Source organism: Halichondria panicea, chromosome 14 (genome assembly GCF_963675165.1).
Source record: "Halichondria panicea chromosome 14, odHalPani1.1, whole genome shotgun sequence".
Lineage (NCBI taxonomy): Eukaryota > Metazoa > Porifera > Demospongiae > Suberitida > Halichondriidae > Halichondria > Halichondria panicea.
In genome coordinates, this window is record NC_087390.1 from 5,369,204 (window position 1) to 5,385,353 (window position 16,150).

At 39.1% G+C, this 16,150-nt stretch overlaps 2 protein-coding genes and 1 long non-coding RNA gene across 4 annotated transcripts; 2 read left to right on the forward strand and 1 right to left on the reverse strand.

Annotated features, from left to right (window-relative positions):
* Positions 1 to 665: 665 nt before the first annotated feature.
* On the reverse strand, positions 666 to 8,227 carry LOC135347958 (uncharacterized). The gene is made up of 6 exons (XM_064546116.1): positions 8,061 to 8,227; positions 7,631 to 7,702; positions 7,378 to 7,447; positions 2,462 to 2,596; positions 2,089 to 2,210; positions 666 to 1,031 (listed from the first exon to the last, which is right to left on the reverse strand). The coding sequence occupies exons 2-6, from the start codon at positions 7,694 to 7,696 to the stop codon at positions 681 to 683; spliced, it is 744 nt and encodes a 247-aa protein (XP_064402186.1). The 5' UTR covers positions 7,697 to 7,702; positions 8,061 to 8,227; the 3' UTR covers positions 666 to 680.
* Positions 4,494 to 6,820, forward strand: LOC135348007 (uncharacterized). 2 transcript variants are annotated; one of them, XR_010398598.1, is made up of 2 exons: positions 4,494 to 4,686; positions 4,740 to 6,820. It is a non-coding gene; the product is annotated as an uncharacterized LOC135348007 (long non-coding RNA). The 2 variants fall into 2 exon arrangements; XR_010398599.1 differs by having other exon boundaries at positions 4,494 to 4,682.
* Positions 8,228 to 9,152: 925 nt separating the features above from the next.
* LOC135347982 (uncharacterized) lies at positions 9,153 to 10,845 on the forward strand. Its single transcript, XM_064546158.1, has 5 exons — positions 9,153 to 9,191; positions 9,404 to 9,485; positions 9,539 to 9,679; positions 9,808 to 9,964; positions 10,616 to 10,845. The coding sequence occupies exons 1-5, from the start codon at positions 9,168 to 9,170 to the stop codon at positions 10,686 to 10,688; spliced, it is 477 nt and encodes a 158-aa protein (XP_064402228.1). The 5' UTR covers positions 9,153 to 9,167; the 3' UTR covers positions 10,689 to 10,845.
* The last annotated feature ends 5,305 nt before the right edge of the window (positions 10,846 to 16,150 follow it).

Sequence of the window (16,150 nt, forward strand, 5' to 3'; positions counted from 1 at the left end):
TACAGCTGACAATAAGTGACATTTTTATTTTTATAGGCTAATAACTTACTCTAAATAGAACATGATGCTCTCTCCCAGCGGATATGTCTGCTTAAGCCTTTGAACTACCTACTACACTAAGAATTAAGAGCTAAAAGGAAGGTTTAGAACACCGTTTTTAGAACTAAAAAAGATATGTAGCTGCACAAAATTTTTACACACAAAACATATTAAAAATCGTGGGCGTGGCTGCGTTTTAGCTGATTCAGCAATAATTGAAGGTCCCAGTCCTTAATATACCTGAGCATGCATGGTTACTGCAGATCTTATTGTTTAGAGCTTCTTAGTACTATACTTGCCCAGTCTTACATTGTATCTGTAATTGCATAACAATATTAATCGCATTAGGTTGAAACTGTTGGCCAACAATCAGTTAGAATGTGCACTGTGCAGTCACATCAACAAACAGAACAGGTAAATTTGAATTTGTTTGGTGGGAGAATATGCTAGGTGTATACGGACTGCACCCGTATTTTGCCATACCAAGACAAATTAAACCTACTTATCCAATAGTTGAGTGTGAACGGACACTACAAACTATTAAAGTGGTAGACATACATCAAAATTGTGTGGAAAACCTACAATTTAGACTGCATTTCTTGAGGAATAATTCGTTTATTCTAGACAAAATGTAACTCTGTTCACATGCTCAGCACACAATTGACGTGGTAGTTGTTTAATATAGTTCTCCCAACTACAATGTTGGATCCATAACTATTGTACGTACCTTTGAGCAACTTGATAGCCACAGGTACTGCAATAGCATTCCTCAAAGAAGGCTGCACTCTGGTACACCTTATCGGCCCCTTGACTACACCCTTGTACACTTCTCCGAAAGCACCCTCCCCTAAGGAGTCCTCTATGATAATCTCCGATGCTGATATTTCCCACTCGTCAATTTCAGGGAATTGGGGGTCAGTGGGTGTTTGAGTGAGCAGGTGGCGATGAGGGTCTCGACTAAACATGAGATCCATCCCAGACGGGTCGTGGAGCTGTGTGTGTGGTGTGTGTGTTTATACGTATGTATGTGTGTGTGCATGGAGTGATGTATTGACTAGGCGCGTGTGAATTACAATATGTATAAAATTAAGCGAATGTAAGAATGTGTGCATGCGAACATTTAGTGCAACCCGCAGCATGTAGTAACGCATCATAGCAACAAGGAAAATTTCTTACATAAAAAGTGCCACCTTAAAAGTACTGAAGGGTTTACTGAAGACAAAACAGGTAACAACTATACAACTATATGACTGCCAGAGAGGAAATGATGTTGATTGTTGCTATACAAACAAAGCCACAATTCTGTGATAAGAATCTACGCAGAAACACTTTGTTGGTTGTACCTAAACAAGGGAGTGGTTAACCAGCTTCCAATGATATTAACTAGAAGGTGTGACATGAGAAATAATTATCTAGTGGAGTACATGCCAATGAAAACAAGACTACGTAATAATTAAATTATACAGGAACTATAATATGCAGTTGTTACAGGAAAAATACACAGCAGTGCGTGTTTAGGGTATACATATCAGCGTTAAAACTTCACGAAGACAATGCCACGTTTTTGGTTTTGAAACTTGCAGTAATCCAACCAGACTTTAGACAGGCAATAATTTTATACACACATGCATCGGATGTGTGCATGTGAGAGTCGCTGTTAATAATAATATAACTCTGACATAATAACCCTGACATAATGTATTGCACTTGAGGGCTTGCAGAGACTATACATCTAGTCAGCAGAGCTGGGTGTGTACATGCATAAACTACCCCACATGAACACCTTGCAATATCATGAGATCTGTCGTCACACCAAAAATTAGCTGACTTAATTTCTCCTGAGACTTCAATTACCCAAAACAAGGAAGTTTATATAATCCAACTAACAAAGTTCAGAGGGGTTTGTGTAGATTCAAACGGATTATTAAATGTTATAGTGCACAAATTGAATTGGCATGACACAATATTTATTAAGTAACGCTTCCACCACAAATTTTATTCGATGAGTATTGACGAGTGCATGTATGCATGAGTATGCCGAGTACTTACAATATTGAGCCTCCAGTTCCTTTTTCTCCTGCGCGCACAGTAGCAAAATAAGATGAATATGATGCAGGCACAAAGCACAACAATCACAGCAGCAAATACAGACACGCCAATCACGATCACAGCTGCAAGAAATTGACGGGTTTATTGTAGCACTGTTTGCAAACTGACCCTAAACCCACCCACGCATGCACCCATAATAATGGCACTGGAAACAGTGTACAGTGCATGGGAGTTCAGGTTCTCCTATAACGAAAAACACACTATTTAAACTGGTATATATACATGCATGCATGCATGTATGAAGACACTGTGTGTACAGTCTTGTGTACATACATGCACGTACGTACTATCACATAGATTACATTCCACTTACGATTGGTGGTGGGTTTTAAAGCTCCAGTAGAAGGCGTGTTTGGAGGGTCTGTTGTACTCTCCATGGTTGTAGGTGGGTCAGTGGGTGGGTCAGTAGTGGGTGGAGGGTCAGTGGGTAGAGGGTCTGTACAGGAGCCTGTATAATATCAGAGTATAGAATATAAATGTATGGGTGCAATAGTACGTATCTACTCATGAATATACAGGTATACACAATGCATAATTTTTGCTGGAATTATACAAGTTCACAACTTTTTTCCACTCGCGTTGTATCACCTCTCAATGTGGGTGATTTTCTGTTAAGTGTTTTAATATACAGGCTCCTCCATGAGAAGCTGCTGGATGACTGACTTGAAAAGTCGTAATCACATAATTTATTGACTAGCCAAATTTTTGTTTTATATGTGGTGGCAAAAATTAATAACAAACTATGAAATTGAAAGAGCTCACTGTATAAGCTTCCACAAAGTCAGGTCATTTCTATACTGAGAGTGATCGATTGCACTTCATGATTAATATCTCAATTACAATTGTAAGGGAGGACTATACGTATAGCTATAATTATGTGGGGGACCTGATTCTAACAAATAAATAAACAATTAACGACAAAAGGCCTTGGAGATGGATAATCCAAACATCCTTCAAACGACCGATAGCCATTGCTGTCACCCCACCCTCCAACTTGTTAGTATTCAGATATTAAAAAGAAGCTATATACAGTTTAATATTACGCATGTGTTAATTAATAAAAGCCAAAAACGGTCATGGCTTATTCAGAGCGTGTGTGCAAGTTGCTAACTGCATTTTGTACAATCCCAACGACTAAACAGCTTCGATGCAACAGTGCTACTTCCTTGATGCACTTGTGTGAAGGCCTAACGCTAGCTCTGATAATTCTTTGATATGCCAAGGTACAAAGAAAAGGTGTGTTAACACTAACAAAGCAATAGACTCAACATTCATTGTGAAGAACATCAATTTCAATCTTGCAACTGCACACCTCTGAAACAACTATATTTGGAATACTATATTTGGAACAATAAGATATACTGAACACAGACTTGTGGGCGACATTTCAATCAATGTCTGCATTTTTGACAGAACATTGCTCTGCATGGCATTGCCCACTTAATAATATTGGTAGGACTGGCAAACAGAGCATTGCTCTGCACGGCATTGCCCACTTAATAATAATTATTGGTAGGACTGGCAATACTAAATTTAATTATGACATGTACAATTAATTAAATGCTGTACGAACAGTTACAGGATTTGTATATAATTACTCGATACACAGCAAAAACACTTTTGTTATTGTGACACAGTTTGCTACCGGCACAAAATGTTATCTTGACAAAACGTTTGTCAATTTCCTGCAATTATTGTTATAACGACAAATCATAGTTTATTTAACTATTAATATAGTTTATCTAACTATTAATATTTGTTATTATAATGGTAGATTGTTATTTGAACACATGTGTTGTCATTTTGTCGAAGCGTTGTTGATCTCACATTTAGTGGAAGTTACCGTTCATTGTCAAATTAACATTAATGTGTGACAATAACAAATTATAAAGTTACAGCTAGAACTCTACTAAAAGATACGTGCAAGTTTGCATCACTGATTCAACCTACTCAACCTATACTCGATTACCCTAGCTCGTAATAAATGGTCTACACTGAAACATCTCAGTTGCCCTGATGCTTATATCTTTGCATGCTCATGTTCAATTGTGTATGTAGCAATTGGAGACTTGTGACTGGGCATGGTAAGTTACAGTGGCAGTGAAGAAGTCAGGAGCCTCCAGAGTCCTTCAGTGCAGTGCAGTGCAGGCAGCCTTCTCTCTAGCCTCCTTCACAAGGCCTGGCCTGAAGAGCGGCCTGGGATCGAGGCTACCTTCTCTCCAGCCTCCTCTAACTCTAGCTAGTCTCGAGGCCAGATTCTGATAAGGAGAGTTTGGCCTCGAGACTATAATTATAAGCTGGAACTATAGGTGTGGCATGAGGGGGCGTTCAGGAAAGCAGGGCGAGGCCTCAAACATACTTAGCACATGGTGCTTGCAGCTGCACCAGACTGCAGCTGCTCATGCAGCTTTATACCATCACTGACTGCATGCCTGTACCCCTGGCCCTGGGCTACCACTAGTGTTCCATGTACACCAGCTAGGATCTAGGAGTCAAGAGTCACCTGCATCTGCAGCTTGAAAGAAAAGACAATTGCAAGTTAGTCAGTGCTCATTGCTAAACTCAACTTATTGCCCAATACTCTCTTTCAGATTTTCTTAAAGAGTAGATAGTACCACCATCTCAAAGAAAAAAGTTAAGTTCCATTGCATGCTGTTGGCGCATGGCATGTACATGATCCCAAAACTCTCTGAATTCACAGTTTACAAATCACTGCTATACCGTATCGGCGTATAACTCCACCATGTACCAGCTTCAAAGAAAAAGGATTTAAGTTATGTTGCTCATTGCTAAATAAATGTGTTTACGTGTTTCTTCCAGCTGCAGATTTTACCGTACCTCGGCCCCACAATGTGTACCAGCTAGGAGTCTACTTAACCACCTTCATCGACTCAAAGAAACGACTTGCAAGTTATGTCAGATTCCATAAAACTATATAGCTAGCTAGAGGGCAACTGTCCCTGGTTTTAACCTTCATCTGTAGCATACTGATTTACGAGTTTGTGTCTTCATGCACTGGTTTCGACTGGTCAACTTCGTCCATGGGGTGATAGCTATTATACTGATTTACGAGTTTGTGTGTATGTGTCCTCATGTGTCAGTTACACTGGTTTCGACTGGTCAACTTCGTCCATGGGGTGATAGTTAGCATACTGATTTACGAGTTTGTGTGTATGTGTCCTCACGTGTCAGTTACACTGGTTTCGACTGGTCAACTTCGTCCATGGGGTGATAGCTAGCACTGTAATTTACCAGTTTGTGTGTATGTGTCCTCATGCGTCAGTTACACTGGTTTCAACTGGTCAACTTCGTCCATGGGGTGATAGCTAGCATACTGATTTACGATTTTGTGTGTATGTGTCCTCACGTGTCAGTTACACTGGTTTCGACTGGTCAACTTCGTCCATGGGGTGATAGCTAGCATACTGATTTACGAGTTTGTGTGCATGTGTCCTCATGTGTCAGTTACACTGGTTTCGACTGGTCAACTTCGTCCATGGGGTGATAGCTAGCATTGTAATTTACCAGTTTGTGTGTATGTGTCCTCATGTGTCAGTTACACTGGTTTCGACTGGTCAACTTCGTCCATGGGGTGATAGCTAGCATTGTGTAATTTACCAGTTTGTGTGTATGTGTCCTCACGTGTCAGTTACACTGGTTTCGACTGGTCAACTTCGTCCATGGGGTGATAGCTAGCATTGTAATTTACCAGTTTGTGTGTATGTGTCCTCATGCGTCAGTTACACTGGTTTTGACTGGTCAACTTCGTCCATGGGGTGATAGCTAGCATTGTAATTTACCAGTTTGTGTGTATGTGTCCTCATGCGTCAGTTACACTGGTTTCGACTGGTCAACTTCGTCCATGGGGTGATAGCTAGCATTGTAATTTACCAGTTTGTGTGTATGTGTCCTCACATGTCAGTTACACTGGTTTCGACTGGTCAACTTCGTCCATGGGGTGATAGCTAGCATTGTAATTTACCAGTTTGTGTGTATGTGTCCTCACATGTCAGTTACACTGGTTTCGACTGGTCAACTTCGTCCATGGGGTGATAGCTAGCATACTGATTTACGAGTTTGTGTGTATGTGTCCTCACGTGTCAGTTACACTGGTTTCGACTGGTCAACTTCGTCCATGGGGTGATAGCTAGCATACTGATTTACGAGTTTGTGTGTATGTGTCCTCATGTGTCAGTTACACTGGTTTCGACTGGTCAACTTCGTCCATGGGGTGATAGCTAGCATACTGATTTACGATTTTGTGTGTATGTGTCCTCATGTGTCAGTTACACTGGTTTCGACTGGTCAACTTCGTCCATGGGGTGATAGCTATAGCATACTGATTTACGAGTTTGTGTGTATATGTGTCCTCACGTGTCAGTTACACTGGTCAACTTCGTCCATGGGGGTGATAGCTTATACTATTTACATTTTACACTACATATGTGTTGGTAACTATAGTGACTTCAATCTTTTGTTCTGTAGGGGCTTATTGTGACGAAAATGATCTGAGGGATGTAGCGTTCATGAAACCAAACGAAACGCCTGCAGTTCACTGTACTGGAATTTCAAGAAACGCTAAGTGATGAACACTAAAAACAATTTACTGACAGAAGAAATGTATTGTGCTGCATGTCATGTGATCCAGTGATCTTATTCTATCATAAACTCATTGTTCTAATACCGTTTGACCTTCTGCATGTGCGTACGTGCGCGAGAAAACAACTAATTAAATGACAAAGGTATAGTGTTAATTTAACAAAGAAATTCACTTTATAGCAGTGTTAATTCAGCATTCACTTTGCTATTTTGACATAGAAGTACAATAAATTGGTGAAATTCAGATGACATAATACTTTGTTGTTTTGACATAATTTCTTTGCTTGAATGACAAAACATTGTAGGTTGTTTTACCTTTGTCATTCTAACAAATATTATTCTGTCATGTGAGATTCATCACCGGGACAAACTTTTGTTTGTTAAATTAACAAAAGTGTTTTTGCAGTGGATATACTCTATTATGCAAATGAAGGTATTCAAACAACCCTGTAACTATAAATAAGAAGTTCACATAGGCAATAATTTTGACTTAAAGACCATATGAATTATAAGACAATTAATTGAACAACCCTTGTAGTTATTTGTTAAAAGAAGTTCACTTATAAGCAATAATTGTGACCTATATAAACTTAAGGTGCAAAGACCATGTATGCATGTAAACATTCGTACCTGGTACTCCAAGATAGATCAGAGAAGGCTCACTCCATTCCCCAAACACATAATCATTGCGAGGTCTGATCTGGAGAGCAATTAAGAGAGATCGAATGATTAATTGATCATGTGACTACGTTTAAATACGAGAACTAGTACTCAGTTTGTGCAAAAAAACACTCATCAAGAAATTGCAAGCACATTAATTAGTACAATAATATTTATGACTAGTCATTTTTGGGAGAATAAGAGGGCATGCATGCAGCCTCACCTGAATGGTCAGGCAGTAAGAATCACCATCTCTGAAAAAGTTGAACTCTTTCATTGCCGAAGTCATATCACCCTGGAAACATCGTATTGGCACATAGTTATGAACATTTATTCGTGCAGTAGTCTAAACATGTATTATGATGGTGGGTGGGTACAGGGCCTTATACGTATGTGTGCATTACGTGAAATTGACACTAAACTATACTAAAACAATCGGCAAAACCTAGGAAACCAGTTCAACTGCAGTTATACTGCAACACTCCGAGCACACACAGTACTGAAAATTATAGTTATTGTATAATACAGATAATCAATTACTGCATAGGTTGAGGAAAAATCCTATTTGCATGGAAGGAGTTAGACCAAAATACTTACTGAGTAAGTACGTGTGATGAAAGATCATCCACACTGATATAATTATAGCTACTCACTTCAATATCATGCTCACAGAAAGACGCTCCACTGTTTGACACTGGTTCCTCGTTATCTAGGAGAGCTGTCTGACTCACACACGCCGTGTAAGTAGTCAGTACTCCATTGGGTAATAATGGCGGTGTCCAACTAAAGTTTAGCGATATCTTATTAGTGCTGAGAAGATCATCGGGAAATCCCTAAAGTTGAATTTTGGAATCCTTTGAACGATTAGTACGAGAACATTCAATCCATTTCATGACTACCTCGCAAATATCTTTCACTGAACATGACTCCCAATGTATAGATTTGTTGGCAAGATCAAATTCGATGATTGGGTTTTTCAGTCCAGGCCAACTGGTACGGTTTCCCTGTCGATCACCCCTTGTGACTTCAGAGAACGCTAACGCGCGCATTTTTATTATTAAACCTGACCAGTACAAAGTTGGTGGCTACGGCCCTGAATATAATTATGTCAAACAACACTTGCTCGTGTTACGTATAGTAGAATCAATATAATTATGTCAAACCGCTATAAGTACTGCTAACATTATGTATTGTACTTAAATGATCACTATTATTAGATCAAACGCGTTATCAGCCGCACATGTACAGAGCACTTAGCATTTATCTACTTATTTCTCCAACGCTACTAAAAAACGATGCGTACGTGGACCCATAAATGCGTTTGCATACATTTACCACAAGAGTCACACATTAATTAACTGCAACAACAAGAGCACCACCACTAATCAAAGCCTCTTCCTCAACAGACACATCCACCTTTTCACTGTCACGTAGATCAGCGCAGCATCTATCAATGTATAATTTATATAGATATAATATAGGCATGGGTAAACACATCAGAATAGATAAACCATAGATACATCATTATGTGCACAGTTTAACTTAAGCCAAAGAAGGAGCTCAGTCATGCATATAGGACCTATGATAGCATTCTTTAATCATAGAAGCCTAAATGGCTAGAGAAGCATTATAAGTTTGCACTGTGTGTATGTATACTTCCTGTGAGATTAGACATATAGGCGTACCGGTACAGGAAAACCCATTAGAATTGAATACAGACGGATGTTAAACTATAGATACATCATTCTGTGGTTTAACTTATGCCAAAGAAGGGGCTATCACAGGTATCCTGGCTATAGTGATAATTGCACTGAGTGTGTGTAATTCCTGTGAGATTTGTATGTAGATCCATATAGATACTGGTAGAGCATATTAGTTACGCTATTATACTGTGGCCAGAGGGCTATTATGAGCACGCAAATTATTGCTGGTTCAGCAAAGGAAGTTAAAGTGCGCATGCGCTATTCTGTTCTATAAATATAACCGTTTTGTCCAGCTTAAACATAAAATTAATAGTGATCTCTTCTTCAACACCTTTGCCTCTACCAAGCTGTTATCTACCATGGGAGACCGAGAAGGTAAGACTTTAAGTGTTGATGTCACCTAATGAGATGTGCATTCACTGATGCAGACATGCTAGCCCAGATGAAGGTGCACAATGACAAGTTTATGGCAGCTTTTGCCAACAATGATCCCGATTCAATTGGACCACTCTACACCACTGACTGCAAAGTAATGCCGACTGGGCAAGATGTCATTGAAGGAAGAGAAGGTAAATCTATTGACAGTTTTTTTGCAAATAATACTCTGTCATCCACACAAATGGTTGCCAAAGATGCAGTATATACACACACCTAGCTATATATATTTATGTCATCCTATACTGTACAATGGCTGCAGGTTGTGTTGGATACTTTGGCTCTGTAATGAAGGACTTGGATGTGCGCAAGTGTGTTGTAATTGTTGATGAAGTCGGCCCCTGTGATGGGGAAACTGCATACGAGAGGACTCACTTCCAGATGTACAAGAGTGATGGATCTCAAATTATTGATGGAAAGTAAGAATGAAACTATGAATTTATGCACTCTGTATTAATTGTACCGGTATACTAGTAAGGAAGCCATGCAGGGTGATATTGTTATGCGAAGAACCGCTTAAAATTGGGATCCATGCACTATATATATGTGAATCTCATTATAACAAACGCCATTAGATGTACGTTGTTGCCATAATTATATCCAGCATTGCCCCACACCACTGACTGCTGCATGTGTGCATGGTCAGATACTATCCAACAAATTTTGCCCATTTTAGGCAACAGGCATCAGTACACATACTTGTGGGCAACTTTATGTAGGCCCTGATAAATTATGCTCGGAATAATTTTAGCATAATAGGTGTCTAAAGAAATAGGGCATCGATGTCCATTTTTGGTAAAGATCATTACATTAAGTTTTGCATAACGATGTTTTCATGGCAAAAAATGGCTGAAGGTGAATATTTAGAATCAGCCACCCTTATTTTTAGGAATACCTATAATTATGGATTTTTATGAGAATAATAGGCACATTTTTCAAGAATTAAAGAATTAGCATAATTTATCAGGGCCTACCAAACTATGCACAACCCACATGCAATAATTGCCATTATAATGAAAAGTAAACTATAATTATTGTTTAACTGAACGACTGTATATACTATTTTGTAGGTATGTTGTAATTTGGAAGAAGGTTGAAGGAAAATGGATGTACTACATTGATATCATGAACTCCAACAACTAATATAAGCTATATACGTACCGTCAAGAGAATTTACAGTGTGTACTGTTAGTGGCTATATAGATTATATGAAAGTAACTTGGTAATTATATCGTAATTATCATACTTGTTATACTGTCTTCATGTTACATTACATATAATTTTAATTTGCTATAAACCATCATTGCAAAAAGTGAGGTGGGAATATCCCACCAAATTTGGTGTGACTGCATGTGTTGTCTCCGTAGGCACACCTCATTTGGTGGGAATGTTCCACCAATTTGTGAAGTGGGAAAGGCACACTTGTCTTGGTGAGAGAACCACACTCTTGGATGGTGGGTAACTGCACCTGCTTATACTGTACAATTATTTTAAGATGACATAAAGTTTTTTAAAATAATTATCACATCACATCACGTTGTTTACAAAAATTATTAATTTAAAATTATTAATTGTCAACAGAAGCAATATAATGTTTCACAGATGCTGACACAAAGTTGGTTTTTGAATCATCTAACAGAGCATACTCTATTGTACACACTGCATAGTGTAACATATTAGAATGCACTTAGTAGAATTAGAGGGATGTTGCGTTTGTTACACTCACAAACTATATAGCTAGGTTTTATCATTCTGTTCGTTTATCTATGGTTTTATCAACAACAAGAAACGCTTGTGATTGTTGTCCAGATATTTGGGGCGAGCATAGCGAGCCTTATCTTAGTGACCTCGGTAGACAATTTCTCTGTATGTATGTATGTATGTCATGGTACGTCCGGTACTTACCAATTTCTTGTATTCTTATTGTATTTTGCACGAGCGATAAGAAAAAGTTGCATAAAATGAATCCTGACAACGAAAGCAAACAAGAAAGGCTTCGAATAAGGAGGGATCGAGAGAGACAAGCAAGAGTCCAAGAAACAGCTGAAGAGAAAGAAGTCAGGCTAGCCAAACGCAGAGAAAAGCACAGGGCACTCAAATTCAATTGCACTGGATGCCAATAGAGCATCCCAGCAACTGAGACGGGACACAGAGACTCCTGAGGCTAGGCAGGCATGCCTACAGCAAATGGCTGCTTCCACCCAAACCAGCAGAGCTTCAGGTAAGTACAGGTGGCGTACAGGTGATATAAGCCAGTGTAATTTTCATTACAGATACTCCTGAGGCCAGACAGGCACGCCTACAGCAAATGGCTGCTTCAACTCAAACCAGCAGAGCCTCGGGTAAGTGCCACTTGTCAGTGGCGTTCATGATGATAAGCCAGTGTTTTTTTCTACAGACACTCCTGAGGCCAGACAGGCACGCTTGGAACAAGACAGGCATAGGTATTCACAACACATAGATGTGAACCACCTGTACTGCGCTCACGCTCGCCCCATGACACCTTGTGTCACCCTAGTAATATAATGGAGCCTTTTGACCTTTCTTTATGGCCTCCAATGGTGAAGAATTCTGCAAAAGAAAAACAAAAAATTATTGTATGTTAGCTTCATATTATAAGAGCGGGGAAGAGTTGGGACTTATACGTGCATGCATGCAGTCTTACACACACACACTACATGAATGAAATTGCCTCGATGGAGGTAGTGCCCAAAGCTTATACAATATGAAGTAAAATATATATACATTGGTGCAAAAAGTGGGAAATGATCGACAGGGATTGTTGCTAAAAAGGATACCAAAAGTTTAAAGCATTAATGTGTGTGTGTGTGTGTGTGCGTGTGTGTGTGCGTGTGTGCGTGCGTGCGTGTGTGTAGACTGCTATACATGCATTTGAATTGAAACTTTCTGTGGCAGTGAAGGTGTGTGTGTGTGTGTGTGTGTGTGTGTGTGTGTGTGTGTGTGTGTGTGTGTGTGTGTGTGTGTGTGTGTGTGTGTGTGTGTGTGTGTGTGTGTGTGTGTGTGTGTGTGTGTGTGTGTATAGACTGCTATACATGCAGCTGTTCGCAAAGATCAAAGAACTTCAGAAGTGCAAGTTAGAGTTTCTATAGGCTTCTTAGTCATTGTTTCATTCGTGGATTTGCAAAATAATGCTTCGTTCTCGAGATATGCCATTGCAGCCTTTTCAGAAGAGTGCAATGGTGGATCCAGGAATGTTGAAAGGGAGGTTCCAAAACAGTTAATTTTACTAAAAAAAAGGTCATCACTTTTCCTTAACTATACAGATCATGATCATTCAAGCTGAGTTGCTAGCTATAGTAACTTGATCTCCAGTGTGTTCTTGTGTGAAAGGGGAGTTCCATGGAACCCATGGAACCTGTCTTGATCTGCCACTGGAGTGCGTAGCAAAACTTGTTTACCGAGTGTTGCTACTCTATACTTAGTAGTTAGCTCTGCACTAGAACGCTAGCTATTGGTAGCTGCAAGAGTGAGAAGAGAGCTGCAAGGCTCTGTTGATGCAGCATTAATTTTAGACTTTAACTTTTAGCATCGATCGTTTTTAACAACAATAATGGTCAATCATGAGTTCACATGCAGCAAACTGAATTAATAATGCAAGTGTGTGTAGCTTTATGTTATGTAGCTTTGCACCTTCACCGAGGCGAGGCATCAGCACCCGCGGTGGTTTCATTTAACTAGCTGTGATTATGTTTAAGCGTTTAATTTAATTTGCAGATGAAGTGGAGTGCACTTGCATTCAGTTCAAGGGCAAAAAGCATGCACCCGTTGTGCACGGGACCTAACTGCAGTGCTCTTGCCAATCCAGCTGGTGTACAAGGACTCCAATGTAGTTTTCTGGAATTTGTTTGCCGGGTTGGGAGTAATCTGATACATTAGAAGTCGTGCATGATGACTCAATAATAATTATACAACAGGTAAATATAGCTATCTATATATATGGCTGGTGCATGTTAATAGTGACCAAACTTATGTCATTTTGTCATTTTTGTTTCAGTTGTTACCATGCATGCATTATTTAGTGCAATTAGTCTCATGCATATAATACATAATAATCGTTATGACCCTGTCAGAGTACATGCAGTGGAACCTCTGAATAAAGGACACTTTGGGAGCAGATCTTTGTCCTCTTTTCAGAGGTTATCCTCTTGTGGGAGGTTCATTCAATTTATATAGCTCTATCAAAAATTATAGATATTATGTTCATACCGGTGTATATATATGTTTGTACCCATTCAATGTACCCTATTTCTAGCTCACCCCCGTTTTGTAGATACTTGCATGATGGTTGTCTTCAAGTCAAAGCAGGACCTCAGTTCTGTTCAGTTCTGTGTTCCAGTTCCAATAATTGAGGTGCATTATTTTGGGCTCTATACTGGTTTAAAAACTGCTGACTGTATAGAAACAACGTCCCAAGTGGTGATATGCATGATAACAAAACTTGGGATGCATGACAGCATGCACTGAATAAATGCATGCAGAGACTGAATAGTGGGGTGGATTGCTGAGGAGAACACAACAAATGTCATAATTATGCATATATACATTGCCTATAATATTATAATTATAACTACCGCATATGTGTGGAAGACGATTTTTGGCAAATTTACATGTTGGTAAGTAAATATTACTCGCCGATATTCTATGAACTGTGACGATGCCTTAATCTATCTCATGCAATCAACAGAATGGAAGTCGCTAGTGCATGCATTTCAGAGTGGAATATTTACATGGAACTAAATGGCCCCTATCCGTCTTCCGTATGCTTCAAAGTCAAAATCAGTTCCACAGGCCGTGCATTTGAACCTGGGCTCATACTGGTTTAAAACTGTCGTCTGTATATTATTACCAAATTTGGGAGGACAATATCAGCAAAATAGCCACTTTACTGGGCAAACATTATCTATGACTAACAAAGTTACACTGTATATAGGCTGGGTAGGGTCCGGTCTATATTATATAGTAGTGTCGACTGAGTGAAATTAATGGCATCCAAATAAATCTCAAGCTCCAACTGAAACACTTGCCAGTGGGGAGTTGATTTGATGCGCAGTATACAGGATCTGTTAGAAAGCCTTCACTCTCTGCAACAATCTGAGTTTAGGATTCAATGAACCTGTTCAACTGTGCATGCATGTGTATGACTGATATAAGGGACAAATTCGACCATTGAACAATATTGAGAATACATTTCAATCGCAGATATACAAAAGTCCTAAAGGCTTACCGAGCAAATCAAGTGCATGGAGCCTATATAATACACAGAGTGCATATGCAGTTTACTTAGTGTAGTGGAGCCATATCTAGTCACACTGATTGGCAGGTGTGTGTTAATTGAGCAGAACGTCATCTAGACTTCTATATACAATAATAACAGCTTGTAGGTTCGGAGTTGGTACAGCATTGGGAACAACTGCAGAAGGAAAATATACCAACAAATAATTTAGTGCATATAGCTAGTATTGTAATGTTATGAATAGAGAAGCATTAAGTATACAACAATCCATATAGATCTAGCTATTATTCTATAGTGCCGCCGCTGCGGCATGCACAAATTCAATCCTATATTCTGGAGATCATCAGATTCATCGACTCCGAATAATTTTTCTATAGTACATCTACAATCTACTAACCGTCTTTCTATTCACGATGCTCACAAATATTAATTAGACACTAGTTGATAAGATCTACATGGGAAGTACATGGGAAGTACATGGGAAAAGTGCCTCAGAGCAGGTATACTATGGGACTTAGTATACCTGTAAATTTACTTAGTATACCTAGTATTCCGTTGTCAAGTAATCGTATTGTAGTCGAGCAGTTTGCGCATGCGCACTAGTATCTAAATGAGTTAGACACTGTTTTTGTCGGTGTCCATGTGATTTAGAAGCCCTCAGCCACTTTAGTACCCTCGCTACGCTCGGGATACTAAATCAGTGCCTTTGGGCTTCTAAATCCCATAGACACCTCCAAAACAGTGTCTAACTATTATTTAGTGCACTACAAGATAACAACAAGACTCTTGCAACACTTAGCCTCCCTGCAGAATGTGAGCCAATTGAATATGGATGGATCGATATTGATGAATAAAATACGAAAGAGTGGTCGCATATATAGAATTGATAAATAAAGAAGGTTTAGTTTTAAACACAATAGCACACGAGTTCACATCATTTGACATATGGCCTTATAATTATATTAGTCTTCAGTAAACTAATGTAGTGCCTGCACACTTTCTCATCGTATACGTAGTTATGATCTTTGTAATTATAATATTGTTGTTACAATGTACAGTATTATAGACAATTACCGTCTCATAATAACTTGTAAACTACGTCACGTACTATCACAATGATGTGAGTTTCACTTTCGACTTTGCTTTGCTGTAGTTATCACGCTCTGTTGGCGTGTGTATATATTATGGAGTGATTACTAGATATATATAGTGAAGTCGTTAGGTTTTGTAATACTTGATGGTTGTCTTCAAGTCAAAGCCAGCTCCACAGAACTGAGGTGCATTATTTTGGGCTCTATACTGGTTTAAAAACTGCCGACTGTATAGAAACAACGTACCAAGTGGTGATATG